This window comes from Herpailurus yagouaroundi, unplaced genomic scaffold, assembly GCF_014898765.1.
Source record: "Herpailurus yagouaroundi ecotype Mexico unplaced genomic scaffold, PumYag 29, whole genome shotgun sequence".
In the NCBI taxonomy this organism is placed as follows: Eukaryota; Metazoa; Chordata; class Mammalia; order Carnivora; family Felidae; genus Herpailurus; species Herpailurus yagouaroundi.
Genome location: NW_024412377.1, coordinates 58,925,566 through 58,945,773, shown reverse-complemented (window position 1 = coordinate 58,945,773; position 20,208 = coordinate 58,925,566). Strand labels below are relative to the sequence as shown.

The following is a 20,208-nucleotide window of genomic DNA, read 5'->3' as shown; positions in this document are numbered from 1 at the left end:
CTGCACACCATGGGGTGCTCTATTTCCTGCCGGTGGAAAAAACAGAGAGACCTCTATGGAGAGTGAAGCTGGTTATAGTGTGTAACCCTAAGTGCAGCAGGGAAGGAGGTGGTGAGGGGAAACTGACTGGACTCCTTTTTCCTAGTGTACTTTGGGCAGATCCAAATGAAGAAATACATTCTTCTGAAACCTCAGAGCTGGTCTGCAAGGTCAGTATTATGGTCTCCATTTTAGAGATGAGCAAATGAAGGCTGGAGAGGGATGAAGGCACCTGCCTAAGACTACACAGCAAGAGGGTAGCAGAGCCAGCATCTGAACCCAGACTCATCTGGCTGCCAAGCTTTAGGTCAGTCCAGAGAAACAGGGGAGCTGTGGAGGGCAGGAGAGATGAGGGGAGAGCCAGCCTCCTGTGGTTCACTGTCAGAGATGACCCCAAATACAGGCAGGACACTCCTCTGCAACCTTCTGCAGGTCACCCTGTCCTGAGGGCCTGTCCCCTGATGATGGAGGAGCATTTTCGGAATGCCTGGACTCAAGCACTGAGGGCTATTTTTCCAAGACAGCCCTTCCTGCCTCCCTGGCTCTGCCTACCTTTAATGCTGGGCACTCATCCCTATGCGGCAAGGCTTTCTCAGCGAAAACATCCTCCTCTCCCTCCTCCTCTTCCTCCTCTGCTGCTTCGTTCTCGCTGGTCTCCTCGTACCTCCTGTGATGACAAAGAGCTTTGGTTACCTGCCCAGAGACCACTCTGAGCTGCTCACCTGTCTTTAAATGTACCCAGGGCAGGGCTTCCAAGCCTTTTCACAACCGAGGACACATTTAAACAAACCAAAAAAATTAGTGAGGTCTAATTGACATACAACAAAATGCATTCTTATCACTGTACAGTTTCATGAGTTTTGACCCATGTATTCCCCTGTGTAGTCATTGCCACACTTGAGATACAGAACATTCCATTACCCTGAAAGGTTTCTTGTACCCTTTCCTATTTAATCTGTCCCCATCCCAAGCCCGCCACTGATCAGCTTTCTGTCACTACAGATTGAATCTGAGTTTTCTAACATTTCACATACGTGGAATCAGAAAGTGTGTGCTCTTTTGTCCCTGAACTATGTTGGTGCCTGTTCACTTCTTTTTATTGAAGAGTAGCATTCCCAATAGGATGGACAGATCGCAATTCAGATAGCCATTCATCAGGTGATGAACGCTTGAATGACTTCCATTTCTTAGCAATTATGAATAAAGCTTCTTAAAGACATTCACCTACAATTCTATGTAGATACAGGTTTTCACTTCTCTTGGCTATTGTATTAGTTTGCTGGGGTTGCCACAGCACAATACCGCAGACTGGGTGGCTTAACGAACAGAAATTATTTCTCACAGTTCTGAAGGCTAAAAGTCCAAGATCAAGATGTGGACAGCTTTGGTTTCCTCTGATGCCTCTCTCTCTGGCTTGCAGATGACCACCTTCTTGATGTCCTCAAGTGGTATTCCCTCTGTGTGCACATCCCTGATGTCTCTCTGTGTCCAAATTTCCTCCTCTTACAAGGACAACAGTCATACCAGATTAGGACCTACCCACATTTTGATGGCCTCATGTTAACTTCTTCATTTCTTTTAAGGCCCCATCTTTACATTACAGTCACATTCTGAGGTATGAGCAAGGGTCAGAGCTTCAGCATATGAATTTGGATGGGCGGGTGGGGACACAATTCAGACCGTAACAGATGTATACCGAGGAGTAGAGCTGGGTCATACAGTAAGTATAGGTTTACCCCTTTAAGAAACTGACAAACTGGTTTTCCCACCGACAATATTATGAGAATTTCAGTTCCTCATCTCTATTTGCTATTGTCAGTCTCGAAGTTCAGTCATTCTGCTGGGGGTGTGTTCATATCTCGTGGTTTTAATTTGCACTTTCCTGCATTTACTGACCATTCGTATATTTTCCTTCGTGAAGTATCTGTCAGAGTATGTGGCCTGCTTTAAAACTTGGGTTGTCATTTTATTACTGAGATGTCAGAGTTCATTACATCTCCTGGATATGAACTCTTCGTACATATTTGCTCCACGTCTGTGGCATGCCTTTTCATTTTCTAAATAGTATCTTCCAAAGAACTTTGGTAGTGATGAAGTCCAACCTGGCAAGTTTTTTTTCTTTTATGATTTGTGTTTCTTCTGTCCTGCCTAAGAAATTGCTGCCTGTCTCAAGGTTACAAAGAGTTTCTTTTATATTTTCTTTTAGTAGTTTTATAGTTTTACTATATGATCCATTTCAGATTAATTTTTGTATGTGGTGCTCAAAGGTTTTATTCTATATGGATATCCAATGGTGTTCTGGTACCATTTGTTGCAAAGAGTTTATTTTTGGTGATATCTTTCACAATGATTCTTTCCCTTCAGACTCCAGGGTTGGGAGGAGTTCTTGTGGCAAAGGGACTGCATTTGTTAATTGCTAATTTTTCTTTAGTCCCATTTTTACTTCTCAAAGACATACATAACTGCCAGACTTCTGATCAGCAGGAGACAGAGTTGCCATACTGAGTCAAAGGAATTCCAGCCAAAAGCAGAGAATTGGACATCCAGTCAGCTGGCTCAGTGAGGCTGTGGACAAAAATAAAATCTCCCTTGGGATTTTCCTGATGGGGAGAAAAGATCTTGGATCTCCAGCCCCTGTCGCTGGACCAAAACCTCCCCTGTTCTTTGATGGGGACCAGTGCTAACAGAGACTCCTTGCTCTTCCACCCTTGCTTCACATCATCTTGATCTACACATAAAAGGACCACTGAACATGGGAACACACAAAGAGCACCTCCCTAAGAATATGGCAGATGCCACATTGACCAGCATTTAATGAAGGCTTACTGAGTGCCAGGTGCTATGCTAAGGCCTTACAACAACACTGAAAGCAATTATCGTCTCCATTTTACAGATTCAAAAGCTGAGGATCAGGCAGTTGACAGGCCTTGTCTCATGTCACAGACCACGAAGTGGTACAGCCAGGTTTCCAATCCAAGGCTGTCCAACTCCACTGTAAGTGCTTAATGACTACGGAAGTCTTTTCTTTTTGACCGGGAACCTGATCTAAAGATTTCTGGAAAGGAAAAAAAAACAAAACTCAATTGTAGAGAAAAATGATTAAAGTAGACATCTTTTCACCCTTTAGAGTGGCAAAATATATAGATATCAGATAATATCAAGTGCTGGTGAAGGCATGGAAAATAGGCATATCTCCGCAGGGAATAGACATCAGAGCAGCCAATTTACACTCTGAAGTCACTTTAGCAGTATCTTCTAAAATAAAACACGTATGTATTCTTGATTAAGTACTGTAGTTAGATTATATTGAGTATTGGAGAGGGTGTAGCTTAAGGGTCCTTTTACTCGCTGCTGGTAGGAGCATTTGCTAGTACAATCTTATTTGAGAACTATTCTGCAATGCCTATTAAAATATAAAGCACACATGCCCTGAGGCCCAGCAATGCTATTTCTCAACCTCTGCCCTAGACAAACACACACAAGTTCTCAAGGAGGCAAATACAAGGACTTTCACCCTAGCATTGTGATTATATTCTCTTTTATTTTCTAATACTCTTAGAATTTTGTTTTGCTTGTGGATCTTAAAAAAAAAAAATCCAGTCTTGTGATTATATGCACTAAAGAAACCTAAGAAAATAAAAGGAGGGAGTAACGATGGTACCCTGGCCCTTGGGTGCTGAGAGAGAAGGAGTGGAAATTAGCACAGAGGGCCAGTCTTTGGGGGACCTCCACACATGACTCTGGAGTGGAGCAGGCACAGCAAACCTAGTTAACATTCCAGGACCAAGAGAAGCCTCCAGTATGGGGGGGGGGGGGTTTGCTGTGGATGGATTTACTCCAGTACAGCAGCTCTGGGATTCCCAGTCCTCTTTGTAAGTCAGTGTCTAGGGAAGTTTGAATGGCAGGGGTGGGGAGAGAGGGGGCCACAAAGGGATAGAGAACAGAAGGCAGTTGCTAGGGGATGGCTTGAAAAGTCTCACCACAAGCTTGGAATTTGGCAGAAACCACTGATCTTGTGCCAGGGTTTTGGAACACAGGTCCTGGGCCTTTCCGGCATCAGACCTTTGCACAGCCTAGCCTAGCACAGCAGTGTGCCACAGAGAGTTAGAGAGAGAGAGGGAGAGGAGAGAGGGAGAAGGAAAGGGGAGGTAGAAATGAATGTAAAGAGAGAGGAAAGAGGGGGAAAGAAAGGGACACAGGGAGGGAGAAAGAGAGAAAGAGAGAAACTGAGATAATTTAGAGAGAGCCCTAAAACAAACAAATGAACACATAAAAATTCAGGGACCTTACCCCACCCTTTATCACATGGAGAAATAAACAGTAAAAGAGAAGTGTGCCTGTGGGCCATATCCAGCCTACCGCCTGTTTTGGACTGCCCAAGCTGTGAATGGTTTTTATATTTTTAAATGGCTAAAAAACACAAACAAACAAAGAATGATATTTCATGACCTGTGAAAATTACACGAAATTCAAATTTCAGCGCCCATAAGTAAAGGTTCAGTGGTGGGGACATGATGGCAAGTATCATCTACAGATACTTTGATGCTGTAACAGGAGGGCTGAATAGATGCACCAGAATCCACAGGGCCCACAAAGCAGACATTTACTATCTGGACCTTTCCAGAAAACATTTGCTGACCCCCTTCTGAGACCAAATGTATAACTGGAGGCTGTAACAGAATAATGCAGAAGAGCTACTGAGTGCTTCCCATGGGACAAAGTCTGTGCTAAGTGCTTATCTTATCATGCATAATTCCATTGAGTCTACAAAATACCCCATGTGTTGTAGACGTTCATTAAATCTGTATTTCACAGAGGCAGAAATGGAGGTTTAAAGCCATGGTTCTCGGCCCTGGCTGCACATTAGGATCACCCAGGGAGCTTTTAAAACTTACTGATGCTCAGGCCTCACCCAGACCCAGGGTCCCACAGGAAGCTGGTTGAGTAAGACTGAGAATCCCTATCTGTCTGAATTCAGAGCACGTGCACTTAAGCCCAACTGTACTTCCCCCAAATGGCATATTCACAGGCTGTGGTCATTTCTGAGATGGGATTTGCCTTCTCCCTTCCTAGCTGGGAGCTGGCGTTCCTTTTCATTTCCTGAATGATCATTTCTACCATCTGTTGGGTGTCCGCTATGAGCTTTGCGCTTTATCTTCATTATAGTGGCTTTTCCTTTAGTGGTCTGCAGTAAGTCCACTCAGTCAGTGTGACGTCCTACTTTTCCAGACGAGGCTCGGCCAAGGTTAGAATGACTGTCCTGACAGTGGCTGCCCTTGTGGTGGAGGGCAGTGACCGGCCCAGACTGGGCTTCCAGAGAGCCAGTTATGCTCTGCCTCTTGATGCGGATGCTGGTCACACGGGTAGTTTGGTTTCTGAAAATTCACTGAGCTGTACACTTAGGGGAACTTTTGTGTGTTGTGCCACACCGCAAGAAAAAGTTAAAAATGCTTTGCCAAAGGTTACACAAAAAACCATGAAGCTAAGATTTGAATCCTGGTCTATACTATTTTTTCCTAAATGTGTACTGAGACGTTTCTTTCAGGATACAAGAGACTAAGAAGCACTGAACCACACAGACAGAACGCTGTCTCCAGTTCTTCTGTGGACACCGAGGAGAAGTCTCTCTCTGGAAGCATGTCTCTAATATATCTGGAGAGAGAAGACCTCAGGCCTGGAGCCTTAGCAAGCAATACGTCTAGGTGGGTTTTAATGCTCTTGCTTTATTTTCATTACATTTAAGTTTTCCAGTTACCTTCTGAGGCAGACATGGCTCATGGTCTCCCTAGTATCCATTTCTACTTTCTTAGTAACAGAACCCTGATTTTTGTATCCCTTGCGGTTAGGTAGGCCAAATGGCTAAGCTCAGCCAGTGAGAACCAAGCAGAAACTGCTGGGTGGGACTTTGAGGAATGCTCCTTGGTTAAAAGGCATACAGGCACATTCTTTTGTCTTTCCTCTTTTCTGATGCTTGCCTGATGGTTGGTGACTCAGCAGCCATTTTGAGCTACAAAGAAGCCTCAGTGATGGCAGTCACCCAGTAAGAAAAGCAAAGCAGAAATAGAGGAGGACACTGGGTTCCCTGTAATGCCAAGGAGCTGACAGATGAGGCTTGGATTGCTTCTTCCCATTCTTCTTTTTAAGTAACAAAGCAATAAACTATCTTATTTAAGCCTATTATTTCTCCTCCCTGTTCCTAGCAGTCAAATGAAATTCCTTATTGAAACATCTTCAATTTATGGCAGATGATATTTACTTTCCATTTATAGTAATATAATTTTTTTTTTTTTACCAACATAAATGTGAGTCAAGTTAGGCACTAATATGTGACCTAGCATGAGTGATTTATAGCTCACAAAATGACACACTGAGAAGAAATTTTGGGAACTATCATACCAGGCTATACACAGTTGATTTTGGAACAACATGGATTTGAATTGCACTAGTCCACTTATATGTGGATTTTTTTTTTTGAATAGTTACTTCTGATTTTCTTAACATTTCCCTTTTTCTGGTTTATTATAAGAATACAGTATGTCACACATACAACATACAAAGTTTGTATTAATGGACTGTTTATATTATTGGTAAGACTTCTGGTCAACAGTAGACTATTAGTAGTTAAGTGTTGGGGGAGTCAAAGTTCTGTGTAGATTTTGGACCACGCGGTGGCTCAGTGCCCCTAGACCCTGCGTTGTTCAAGGGTCAATTGTACTGCCTTGTTGCCTATAGAGAACCCATGAGGAGAGAGGTTCTCTGTCTTCCCAGGGGAACACTTCTCTTGGTTGCCTTGGAGTTTGGGGAGCTCATTCCTGCATCCAGGTCCAAGCCAGATCAGTTCCTGAGGCCCAAGTGAGCCCTCACTTACCAGCTGTCTTCCAGGGTCTGTGTGTTGATCCTTCCCTCCTGCCTCTTCTCCAGCTCCACTGCTGTCTGTTCCAACAGAGCAGACACAGCATCCTGTGGAGACAAAGGCCCAAGGGTTCATCTGCATACTACTTGCAAGAATCACAGCTTAGAGTGTGAACTTCCCCGTGAACTGAGACTAACACTGAAGTCCAGAGTGGGTATGTGTCTTGCCCCAAGGTCACTTATAAACTGGAAATACAGCACTTAGTTCATCTAATTTGCGGTTCTCCTGAGAATAACTCCTGTATGCACAGACAGACTTTTGGAAGACAGTCAAATTTAGGAGTTGAGTGAGGCAGAAATATAGGTCTCTCGCTGTAAAGAGATTATAGTGTAGTCAGGGAAACCATCACATGAACTGTCAATAATGTGATAATGTGAAACAATGTGATAAGGACTTTGCCAGAGGTTAAGCTTTGGATATTTAGGAACAACAGAGCAATGGCAGTGTCAGGTTGGAATTGCATTTAAGGGAAGACTTCCTGGAGGAAGAACATCTATACTGAATGGTGTCTACAATGAGGAAGCCTGTGTGACTTGAAGAAATTAATCTGAGACTCAATTTCCTCTAGAGTAGTTTCTAATAACTACTACAAAAGGTTGCTATGAACATTGAGAATATATACATAAGATATATAAAGAAGAGTACCTAGCACATAATTAGCACTCAGTAAATGGCAGCTCATAGTAAAGCAAAAACTGACCTTGTAGCTTTCTGAGCACATGGCTAATTTGCAAACACCCTTTGTAGTGTGGGCCAGAGCTTGGAAAAATCCCTGAAATTTTCTTTTAGGGAACAGGGGACTAACACCAATTGGAGGCCTGGTATACGTCAGGCACTGGACAGACAACTTATGTGTAACATCTTATATAATCTCTACAACTATTCTGAGAGGTAGAGATTATGATTATTCCCTTGAGAAATGGAACAAGGAAACTAATTGTGCCTAAGGTTGGTGTCACTTACCCAAGGACATGCTCCAGAAAGTAAAGGATGTTTTCAAGATATTTGCCAGCTCATGGACTCCTTTTTGGAGTGAGGAAGACCTAGCTTTGTTGTTTATTGGATGTATGTCCTTAGGTAACCTTTCTGAGCCTTGGTAAGTGGCACATAATAAACAGGACAGTGCCTGACACAAAAGGAAATGCAGGAAATGATAAGGATTATGAAAAAGAAGGAAGAGGAGGAGGAGGGGAGGGGAGGTTGGGGGGAAATAGATTTGATCCTTCCCCTTATCCTTACCACCTGACCTAGCCCATCTTCTCCATTGAAATTCTGGGCAATGACTGTCCAAAGCAACCAAGTACTGACAGAAGGAAGACACACTACAGAGAATTATGAGCTAATTTGAATCCCAAACGCTTTCTCTTTGGGATTCCAAAAGGATCCTGTATGCTGTGACACTCTATGTCCAAGGGCAACTTCACTGCTTGGTTGAATCTTGGCTAGCAGATGTGAGCTTCCCAAGTACAGAAAACAATTTCAGGACATTAAAAAGAAATTGTTTTTAATGTTTTTTATTTTTGAAGGAGAGAGAGAGAGACAGAGCATGAGCAGGGGAGGGGCATAGAGGGAGGGAGACACAGAATCCAAAGTAGGCTCTAGGCTCTGAGCTGTCAGCACAGAGCCCAACGCGGGGCTCGAACCCCCAAACTGCGAGATCATGACCTGAGCTGAAGTTGGACGCCCAACCGACTAAGCCACTCAGGCGCCCCCCAGGACATTTTAAAGTGTATTGCACTAAAATGAAACCAATACATATTTTTAAACCAAAAATAGGCAAATGTAAGATTTTTAAGAAATATACAATAATGAAACAAATACCATTTATTAAGCACTTACAGAGTGCTCTTCACATATACTTCTTCAAACCTTCCTAACCACCTTTTTAGATAAGGATTTGGCATGAAAAAAGAGGTTCAGAGCAGTGAAATGACTGATCTGTCACCCACCTAACATACCCCGGTCAGTGTTGTTTTCTGCTGTGTCTTACAGCAAGCCTCCACCATGGACCACTAGGCAGATAGCAGTATCTCAATAAAGGTTCATTTTCTACCTTCTACAGGTTTCTCCTTCCTTTTCTACTTCATTAAAAAAAATCATAAATTAAGGTTTTCATCAGGCAAGTTATACTATGGTAAGCAAAGTGCAGAAGAGGGGAACACAGATGAGGAAGGGGAAGGTTGCAGATCGGGGGCTACCTGCCCGTTTGCAGAGGTCTCTCCTATCTCATCATCTTCTTCTCTGTTCCAATACCCTCTGTTGCTTCCCCCACCTCTGAGGCCCAGTCATCTCCAATTCTGGGAGAGCTTTTCCTGTCATCCATCCAGATGCTGCACACCTAGGAGGGTGGTGCAAACCCGGGGCCCAACTCACCGTGCTTTCAGGACCTGGGGTGGGGACCTTGGCTCCCACTGGCTTGGGCTCCCTGCTCTGCTTCTTCAAGTATTTGTAGCTCAGGAGGTTGTACCAGCGAGTCGACCTCTCCCCAGACCGACAGACCTCAGCCAGGCTGATCTGGGCGCCTCCCTAGTTGAGGACAGGAAAAGGCATAAACCAGGGCTGACAAGGTATATTCTGACAAGGCTCCTGGGGAGAGTATGAGAAACATCCCCAGATGAGATAGCAGCTTCCGGGAGGAGGAAAGGGCTAGTTGTTAATTATTTCCAATAACTCATTTATTCACTAACTTACTCATTCATTGGTTTATTCATTCACCAAATCTTTACTAAGCACCTATCGTATGTTTTTTTTTTTTAATTATGACAAAACCCATAAAATTTACCATCTCCTGCCCCCAGCTTTACTGAGATGTAATTGACATGTAACACTGTACTAGTTTAAGATGTACAACATAAAGATTTGGGTGGCGCCTGGCTGGTTCAGTTGGTAGAGCATGCGACTCTTGATCTGAGGGTCCTGAGTTCGAGGTTCACGTTGGGCATAGAGTTTACTTAAAAAAAAAAACAAAAACAATTTGGTATGGTATTTATTATGAAATGATCACCACAGTAAGTTTACATCCACCACCTCATGGCTAGAAATTTTTTTTCTTATAATGAGACCTTTAAGATCTCCTCTCCTAACAACTTCCAAATATGCAATACAGCGTTGTTTATGTACCATAGTCCCCACGGACTACAGTGCATGGTTAGACCTTATTTACCTTATGACTGGAAGTTTGTACCTTTTGACCCTTCACCCATTTCCCCTACCCCCCGCCTCTGACAGCGATCAATTTGTTTTTCGTTACTATGAGTTTGGTTTTATAGATTTCACATGCAAGTGAGATCATACAAGTATTTGTATTTCTCTTTCTGGGTTATTTCACTTCATATAACGTTCTCAAGGTCCATCCATGTTGTCACATAAAATTTGCCATCTTAATTAAAGTGTATATAGTTCAGTAGTGTTAAATACAGTTACATTGTTATGAAACAGATATCCAGTACTTTTTTCATCTTGGAAATCTGAAACTCTATACCCATTAAGTAACTTCCCTCTTCCCTTCCCCTGGTCCCTGGCAACCACCATTCTACTTTCTGTTTCTGTGAATTTGATGACCCTAGGTCCCTCCTATAAGTGGAATCACACAACATTTGTCTTTTTGTGACTGGCTTATGTGATTTAACACAGTGTTCTCAAAGTTCATTCATGTTGTAGCATGGGACGGGATTTCTTTCCTTTTTAAGGCTGAATAATATTCCATTATATCAAGAGACCGCATTTTTAAATCCATTTATCCACTGATACACTTTTAGGTTGCTTCTGTCTCATGGCTATTGTGAAGAATGTTGCTATCACTGGGTGTAACCTTGGATATATACCCAGTTGTGAGATTGCTAGATCGTATGGTAATTCTATTTTTAATTTTTTGAGAAACCCCCACCCTCGTTTCCATAGCAGCTCTGCATAATGTTTTACCACCAACAGTGCACAAGGGGTTTCTTTCTTCCACACCCTTGCAAACATTTGCTATTTCTTGTCTCTTTGATAACAGCCTTTCTAAGAAGGGTGAGGTGCTATCTCACTGTGACTCTGATTTGCATTTCCCTGATGATTAGTGATGGTGAGCATCTTTTTCTGTACCTGTTGGCCTTCTGTATGTCTTCTTTAGAAAAATGTTTATTAAGAGCCTCTGCACATTTTTATGTTGGATTTTTTGCTTTTTTGCTATGGAGTTGTATGAGTTCTTTATACATTTTGGGTATTAACCCCTTATCAGATACATGATTTGCAAATACTTCCTCCTATTCAGCAGGTTGCCTTTCCATTTTGTTGATGATTTCCTTTGCTGTACAGATTTTTAATTTGATGTAGTCCCATCTGTTTATTTTTGCTTTTGTTGCCTGTGCTTTTGGAGTCAGATCCAAAAATTATCACCAAGACCAATGTCAAGGAAGAAGATTTTGAACAACTCAAAGGGCCAGCAACAGGGGACTGGAAGAATAAACTATAACATATCTACACAATGGGATATTATATAGACATGTATAAAAAATGAGAAAGATCTCTAGGTGCTGATGTGGACAGACTTCCAGGCTGTATTGTTAAGGGAAAAAATAGAATAGTGCAGAAGAGAATATGCAGTATGCTACTTTTTGTATAAGAAATGGAAAGAGGGATAAGAATACATATATTCTCTCTCTCCATATATATATGTGTGTATATATATATATATATATATATATATGTATATATATTTCTCTTTCTGGCTTATGTATATATACATACTATATTGCACCATACTTGAATTGCAAAGGGTAGTGAACATTATCACATGTACATATGTGCAACAAGAAATAATGGGAAGATAAAGACAACACTAATCAAAGTGGGTAGCTATACAGGGTAGGTGGGATTGGGTGCAAGGGACAGGGAAGCAAGATTGCTTTTGAGTAAACCTTTCTATACAGTTTTTCTTTGAATGGTATAAATGGATGCCTTAAGATGAAAACAACCTCCACAAAATTAATCTCACTGAATATAACCTCCCAGAGAGGGGATTTATTTCCAGTGACTTGACTTTTTACCATACATCCTTAGTGGAAAAAATGACCAAATACTTTTAATCATTCTTCACAGGTCTTACTATTGTTTCAACATGTCCTCTTTGGAAGAGCCCTGACCAGGTTTGGGGTTAGCAAATTCACTGTCCTGAAACACAAGAGTGGCTGTGCCAGTGGGTGGTAGAAATACCACAAGCTGGTTTGTGAAGTGGGCCAGTAGCTGAGTGGAGGCTTGGGTGGTACCTGGGATGGGGAGGGGGCTCCCCAATCTACCTGGGATCCTTTCTACCAGTTTTTCCTTCTATTAGGATGCACCAGGGCATGGCATGGACTGTGCAAGCTCATTGTGTGTCTAAAGGTTAATTTCTAGAATAGTGGTGAGCAAGTGGAGAAAACAAGGTAAATGACTCCTACCTGCAGGACTAGAGTCTGTTCAGGAATTAAATACCTGTGCATTTTAGTCACCTGTAATAAATTTAAATATACACAAATATGTGTATATTACTCATTTACTCACTTAATAAATATCCTCTGAGCACTTTGCAGACTCTGGAGCCATAGAAACATGTAAGACAGCATGTTGCCCCTAAAGGGGTCACACTTTCTTGTGAAGACAGACAAATGTGTCAGATATTACAGTTCAGAACATGCCAGGCCATGTTTGAGGGGCAAGGGGGAAAGAATATAATGACAGCTTTGAGGTGTAACACTGCCATCAGATTATTATTAATTCCAACAAGATATACTGTCTATTTTGGGCTGGCTCATAGGTATAAATGTGGTCTACTTTGGTAAATGATGCCCTGTGAGGGCATTCATTTATTTATTCACTACACACAGGTAGCTAAGTAGCCTCTATGTGCCAGACACTGTTTTGAAGGCTGGGGATACAGTAGGATTTAAGGCAGATAAGAATCTCTGTCCTCATGAGCTTACATTCCAGTCTGGGGGAATCAGATAAACAAATCTGTAAGTAAAGTCAGTGTACTATTTCATGCATTACTAAGAAAGAAAAATAGTTGTCAATTACACTCTGACCTGTCATCTAGTATAAACTGCATCTTGATTCTAGAGATTTGATAAAATGTGAAAATCATGTATACCCTAAAATCTGTAATACTGATAAATGTTAGGTGGGGGAACGCGCTGCAGAGAAAAATAACACGGGGGCGGGGGACAAGAGTGGAGGGGGAATGTAATTTTTAAATAGGATGGAAGAAAGACCTCCCTGAGAAGGTGACATCTGGGTCAAGCCCACAATGAGGCGGGAGAGTGAGCCCTGTCCATCAGTATCTGGGAGAAGAGAATTCTGGTCAGAGGGGCCAGGAAGTGCAAAGGCCTGGGGCAAGGAGCATGCTGGTATATTCAAGGGGGAACAGGGAGGCTGGAGGAAGAGTCTGGGGATAAAATCTGAGAGATAACAAGAGACAGATCCCCGAGGGCCTTGGAGGGCAGGCAAGGGGCCCAGGAGTTGACTCCAGATGGACACAGAAGCGAATGTAAAGTTTTAGGTAGAGGAGTGGTAAGCACTGATTTGCAATTTAATAGGATCACTCTGGTGACTGTGTTGAGAGGAGATGAAGGGAGGCAAGGACAGACCAAGGAGACCCAGGAGAGACTGCTGCGCAATCCAGGTGACAGACAGCAGTGGGACAGGAGCAGCGCTAAGTGGCCAGGGTCTGGGGATCTTCTGAAGAGGGACCTGCCAGGAATTCCTGAAGGATTAGATGTGGAGCGGAGAGGAAGAGACAGGTCAAGGATGAGCCTGTGGTCTCTGGCCTGGGCAGTGGAAGAACAGAGTTGCTTTTAACGTTTTTTGTTTTTTTTTTTTAATTTATTTTTGGGACAGAGAGAGACAGAGCATGAACGGGGGAGGGGCAGAGAGAGAGAGGGAGACACAGAATCGGAAACAGGCTCCAGGCTCCGAGCCATCAGCCCAGAGCCTGACGCGGGGCTTGAATTCACGGACCGCGAGATCGTGACCTGGCTGAAGTCGGACGCTTAACCGACTGTGCCACCCAGGCGCCCCAGAACAGAGTTGCTTTTAGCTGAGACAGTAAAAACACAGGAAGACAGATCAGGAGTGTGCTTATGGACAAGTTCATCTGAGATGCCTCCTGGACAAGCAAGAGAAGATGTGGAACAGACAGCAGAGGTGTTATGCAGCTGCGAGTGGGGAGGGCCAGGCTGGAGCCATACATCTGACATGGTGTTTGAAGCGGGAGAATGAGATGAGATTACCAAGGCAGTGAATGCAAACAAACAGAAAAGGGGAGAGGGGCGAGTCCTGAGCCCTGACACACAGCAGTTGGGGAAATGAGAAGAATCAGCCAAGGAGACAGAGATGCCAGTGATGAGGGAAGAACACTGAGAGTGAGGTGCTGGGGAAGCCAAGTCAGGGCAAAGGAGGCCGAGGAGAACTCTGGGAGCAACTGAACCAAACACAGTCGACAGGCCAAGGAGGGTGAGGATGGAGAAGTGGCCACTGGGGTTAGCAACGAGGAGGCCACGGATGACCTCGGGGAGCACATTTCTAGCAGAATGATGACGGCGAAATCCCACGTGAACTGGGTTACAGAGAGAACAATTCACCTTTTGCTATAAAGGAAAGAAACAAAGTAGTAGCTGGAGGGAGAAATGGGTAAAATCTTTGTTTTTTTTTGTTTGTTTGTTTTTTTGTTTCTTAAGAGAATTAATAGCCTGTTGGTGTACTGATAGGCCAGGCCCATCAGAGGAGTGAAGACTGAAGAGAGGAAAGAGCCAGAAAATAACAGGTAGCGAGAAGTCGCCTCACATGGCAGTGGGGGGGGCCGACCTCAGAGCCAGGAGAAATGGCAAGACCCCAAGAACCGTGGGGAGCAAGGCCCTCAGCAGGGGGAGTATGAGGGTGGGAGAAGAGGCCAGAAGTCTGAGGACAGGGGAGAGGGTAAGAATTCGCCCCTGGGAAGGGGAAGGCAGTACCAGTGCTGAGTAGCATTAGGGCTCATGTGAAGTTTGTGACCACAGTTTTAACAAGAGACCATACGGCATGGCTGTGTTTTAGTGCATGGGCGGAGAGTTCACTTTGACAGGGCTGGGTTTTCCCAGGTGGGGATGGCAAGGTGAAAAAAGCCTCTTTGTTGTAATGGTTAACTATGGAATAGGAGGGGTGCCTGAGAAGTGGGCTTTCTTAACAGAACCTTCTCTGAGTGGCACTGAGCTTAGCAGCTAGGGAGTGGACAACAGGGTACAGCTGGAAAGCCTGTGACCCCGATTATGCCATGCTAAAGCATTCAGTAGAACAGTTGCCAGAGATAGTGGGCAAGGCAGGCCACGTGTTCATCCAAACCCATAATCCAGGTCTGTGGACAGGGGGGACGTGGTAACCACCTGAGAGGCGGGACAGTATGAAGGCTATGTGTAAAGAAGCTGCAACCAGGAAGCGGACTTCTCCACTCACTCGATGGATGACCTGGGCAGGTTACTTAGCCCTTTTGCGTCTTGATCATTCATCTGTCAAGTGGAGGCAATCCTAACGCTTCTTCCTCAGGCCGCTGTGAGGGTTAAGGGAGACACTGCATGCAGATTTCTTAGCCCAGTACTACACACAGACGCTGCTCAGGATGGGTACCACTGTGGCAGCCTGGCTCATTAAGCAGCTCAAAGCAGACCAGGGATTCCCCAAACCCAGCAGTGTAGGGAGACCGCGTGGGAGCACACGGCCTTTCTAGTGTCTCACTTCCTCGCTTACTCCTCTAGCCACCAAAACACGGCAGCCTGACACTCTATATCCCCACAGGATACGGAAAAGTACATTTCCCATTGGCCACAGACAGAGACAAGCCACAGTGGGATGAGCGCTTTGGCTGCTGCCATGGCAACCAGCAATGGCCACACTTCAATTAGGAAGGAGGAATAAAAGACATCCAATTAGGAGAAGAAAATAGGATTGAGTCTCTTCTCATTGAGGAATTCCCAGGGCTGAGGAAATGTTTCACAGAAGAGCCTGGGATTGGAAAAGCTTTCTGCTCTGGTGCCCAATATCTACCATGCTCACCAGTCTTCAGTCACTGTCCTACCTGTGGGTTCCAGGGAGCACCATACTGGTACAAACACCAAGGGGCTGATGTGGGTGGGCTGCAGAAAGCAAGCTGCCTAGCTTCTAACTGCTCATGGCTCTTCTTGACTGTGTGACCTTGGGAAGGTTCTTTTACCTCTCTCTGCCTCGGTTTCCTCACTGATATAACAGTACTTGTTTTATAAGATTTTAGTGAGGGTCAGATAGAGAAACTACACATAAGGGGCTTAGCTCAATGCCCACCACATAAACTGCATTCAATCTATGGATGCTATTGCATTACTGTCAGTAGTAACATCAACAATATAAATGGCAATGATGCTGTTTTGTACCCCAGCTGAGGAGAGCAGGGGACTGATAGTCAGTGAGCATCTAGTATGTGCAGACACACTGTTGTTTTACATCCTTGCTATGGGGACCAGCGGCAATCAGCAGTACTTGGGAGCTTATCAGAAATGCAGAATCTCTTGGTGCCTGCCCCCACTACTGCCCCAGACTTGCTGAATCAGAATCTGAATTTTAACCAGAGCCTCCAGGTAACTTGTGTGCATGTTCAAATTCCAGAAACACAGCTTTAATCCTCGTTTAATCCTCAGAGAACCATCTGTGAGGTGGGCAGTGTTAGCTGGATTTTACAGATAAGGAAACTGAGACTGAGAATTAAAGAGTCATAGGCAACGCAGCCTCGGGCACAAGGGATGAAGCCCTGCAGTTCCATGGTTGACAAAGGGGCTTCCCGCCTCCTCGCCCCCTGCTCTCAACGAGTGTGCCAATGCTGTTCACCTGTGCAACAGTCCCTGCCTGGAACCCAAGACAAGCTTCACACTACAGCCTGTGTTTTCTCCAAGCCTTCTCCCTGAAATACAAGGTGGGCCAATCTCCAGAAGGACAGAAGGCTGGACAGACAGTCAGACAGAGAGACAGGCACAGCCCTCACCAGGCACTCCTCCAGATGGCTTCTGTCGGTGGTACAGACATCAACTCTTAAGGTCTTCTGGTGAAGGGCTGGATAGGACATGGACACCCAGAACATTTCATTGAACACGAGAGTGTCTGAGGCATCCAGGGGCCGGGTCCGGAAGAGGCAGGTGGTGCTTTCGGAGCAGGGAAGGATAGCTACACGAATGTTCCTAGAGAGAGACAGAGGAGAGCCTGAGTCAGCCTGGGTCTGGGATAATGTGTTGGGCTAAACTGTTGCCGCAAATCCCTAAGACAATAACAGTGGAGGAGTTTGTAATTTCTCAAGCGGTTATGCAGATATTTGTAAGGGAAGCAGAGAGGGTCCCAAGGATAACAACTGCTCTTCCTTCTCCCAAATCTCCAATCCTTAGAACCTCAAAGAGTATGGAACCTGAGGTCAACAGTGTGCAAACTTCTGTGCACAGAAGGATCAGCAAGATTGTTAACACTCAGGAATCCTTATACAGCTGCTGGTAGGAAGGCAAAATGCTACCGCCCCTGCAGAGGGGAATGTGACAACCCTAACACAATTCCAGATGCACTGGCCTTGTGACCCCATTCACCTTGCTTCTAGACACTCTTCCACAAATACCACTGTACAAGTACCAATGAGATATGGAGAAGGTTACTTGTTCTGGCACTGTTTGTAAAAGCAAATGACTAAAGGCAACCCTAGTGTCTAATCTTCTTTATTCTGTTTGTCCTGCTTTCCTTCTGTCTTTCCCTTTCCCACATGTCACAGACTCAGATGCTGGCTGGGTACAGACCTCAGAAATATAAGCTCCCGCTGCTGCCCCAATGCCTATCATCTAAAGGAGAAACCTGCAGGCAGGTGAATGCAATGAAACATAAACCCGGTCTGCCAAGGCAAGAGCCAACAGGCAAATAGCACAGGTGTTTGCTGTATAATCAACTGTAAGGTAATACCCATCACGCCCTTCCAATAGAAGCACAGTGACAGGCGCAGGCTCTTGAGAATTTCAGGCCTCTTTCTGTGTGCAGTATTTGAGCTTAGAGCAGATAATAGGGGCCATGACCCTCTTCTTCCTGAGGCTTCAAGTTCAAAGGGCAAGGATTTGCTCACCACCCCGCTCTTAGTGCTGGCACATGGTAGGTGCTCACAATGTGCTTGCGAAGGAACTGAAGCTGCCTACAGTGCTTCTCGTTCCAGTCAGTGAGTTTGCCATCACGCCTGTATCCACATCCACATTCACAATACTGACACTGTGCATCACGGTCACACAGATGAAATACGCACGGGGCCCGATGGTGCAGCGGGCAAGGGCAGGAGACTGCCCCCGGGGATGGCCGCAGAGGTGGAGAGGCTCATACAAACCCTGTCAGCCACATACTCACACTTTCTGGTCTTGTTGCAGCAACAGAGCAGAAAGGTTACTGAGCTGGATGATTAATATTGCAAATTGCTTATTCTTCTCATCGTACCTGAAATGGAGAGGGACATATGGAGCACGTATGAGTAACACATTTCTCTCTCTCTTAATCATCACAGACGTGGCTGCTGGCTGCTTGGGGGACTGTGGGGAACTTGAGAGCACAGGCCCAGTGCTGTGGGCCATGTAGGGATGCAGGTTCAGACCTGCCGGTCTGAATTTTTATTTTTATTTTTTTTTTAAATGAAGTGTCAGCTTAGATTTCCGTTTACTTTTTTTTTTTACATTTATTTATTTTGAGAGAGACAGAGTGTGAGCGGGGAAGGGCCAGAGAGAGAGGGAGAATCCCCAGCAGGCTCCCCGCGGTCAATGCGCAGAGCCCAACGCGGGGCTTCAACCCCATCAAACCATGCCGTCATGACCCAAGCCCAAATCGAGAGTGGGATGCTCAACCGACTGAGCCACCCAGCTGCCCCTATCAGTCTGAATGTTTAAGGAGAAGCCAGAAGATTGTGCTGTGTGAAATCTCTTGATACTTGAATATTGGCAATTTCTACCAAAAATAATATTGTGGCCATCCTGCATCAAGGGAAAACACAGGAACAACAATCTGGGCTGCAGCCCCCAATGGCTGAAACTTCAATGGGACAGTAAGCCAAAAAACCACAGCAACAATGGCCCCAAAAAACAAGGCACAGGAGGTCTTGGTCATGGTCTTGCTCTGCCACTGGCCAGCTCAGTGAGTTGGGGCAAGTAACAAGGTCTTCAAAGCCTCATTCTTCTCTTTGGTAAAATGTGGAGGTGAGAGGGAGGGAAAGGATGGCCCTCTTTAGTTAGGAGGCCACAAGTGTCGGCAGGTGCTGCTGGTTCTGCCTTTCTCCCCTAGGCAGCCATGAAGGTCAAAACTGAGAAGATGCTGCTGACCACCCATGTGCTCCTGCCCTCCCAGTCACTTACTTCAGGGCAATCTGAACCCGGGTTGCACCCACTGCTTCGGATTCGTCACTGTCAAAAGCGGCAGCTTCTGAAGCACCCGGTCTGAGAGGCAACACAGGGAAGAAGGAGGGTCAGGCTTCCCTGCAGTCACCTGGGGCCAAAGTCATCCTCCAGAAACAGGGTTCCCTCTGGGAGGGCACAGTCGGGTCCTCAAGGAGGAAAGTCTGGGTCAGCTCAGACTCCCTGCAGATTCTGCCTTCCCACGACTGTTCGGGATTCCTGTCTTGAAGGGGCTGCACTTCCTCCAGCATGAACTCCCCCAGCCATACGCTCCTTAATGGCAATCGTGGAACTGGCACTCCCGCCAATGTGAAGTGCCCCCAGCCCCAGGAGGAGCAGCACTGTCTGCATCTTCAGCCTATACCACACAGGGCTGAGTCACCTGGCCATGCCCTTCTGTGGGTTCCTCCCACATACCTGAGGGGGCCCAGGCTCTGCATACTCAGACTTCCCACAGACAGTCAAGACTCAGGGACCCACCTCTGCACAGAAGCCTCATACACACCACTGTCCCCGGCCACGGATTCATCTGACACAGCAGCTGACACACAGGCCACTTTCAGGCTGCACCCCTGGGCTGTATTCACAGCTGGAGAAAGGAAGGATGGCAAGACAGGATTCAGAAACCAGGACACTGTCTTTGCAACACACACTTATGATCTACCCTCTGCCCCAAGAGAGTCCTGCCAAATACCACCACTGAACTCGACAGCAAGGTCCTGCCTTCCTTTGGGGTGAAGGAAGGGGTAGCGGATGATTCTGTGTTTAGCATCCCAGACTTGGAAGCCAAACTGCATGGGTTCAAATCTCAGCTCCACCACTTACTGCTTCATGACACTGGGACAT

At 45.2% G+C, this 20,208-nt stretch overlaps 1 protein-coding gene across 2 annotated transcripts in view; it reads right to left on the bottom strand.

Annotated features, from left to right (window-relative positions):
• WWC1 (WW and C2 domain containing 1) overlaps window positions 1-20,208 on the bottom strand; it is a 155,530-nt gene that overhangs the window by 14,507 nt on the left and 120,815 nt on the right. For both annotated transcript variants that reach the window (XM_040444328.1, XM_040444333.1), the window contains 7 exons: window positions 19,843-19,951; window positions 19,324-19,404; window positions 18,332-18,418; window positions 16,953-17,145; window positions 9,326-9,478; window positions 6,908-6,999; window positions 592-706 (listed from right to left, as the gene is read on the bottom strand). In XM_040444328.1, the coding sequence (XP_040300262.1) occupies window positions 592-706; window positions 6,908-6,999; window positions 9,326-9,478; window positions 16,953-17,145; window positions 18,332-18,418; window positions 19,324-19,404; window positions 19,843-19,951 (830 nt within the window). The remainder of the gene's footprint in view (window positions 1-591; window positions 707-6,907; window positions 7,000-9,325; window positions 9,479-16,952; window positions 17,146-18,331; window positions 18,419-19,323; window positions 19,405-19,842; window positions 19,952-20,208) is intronic.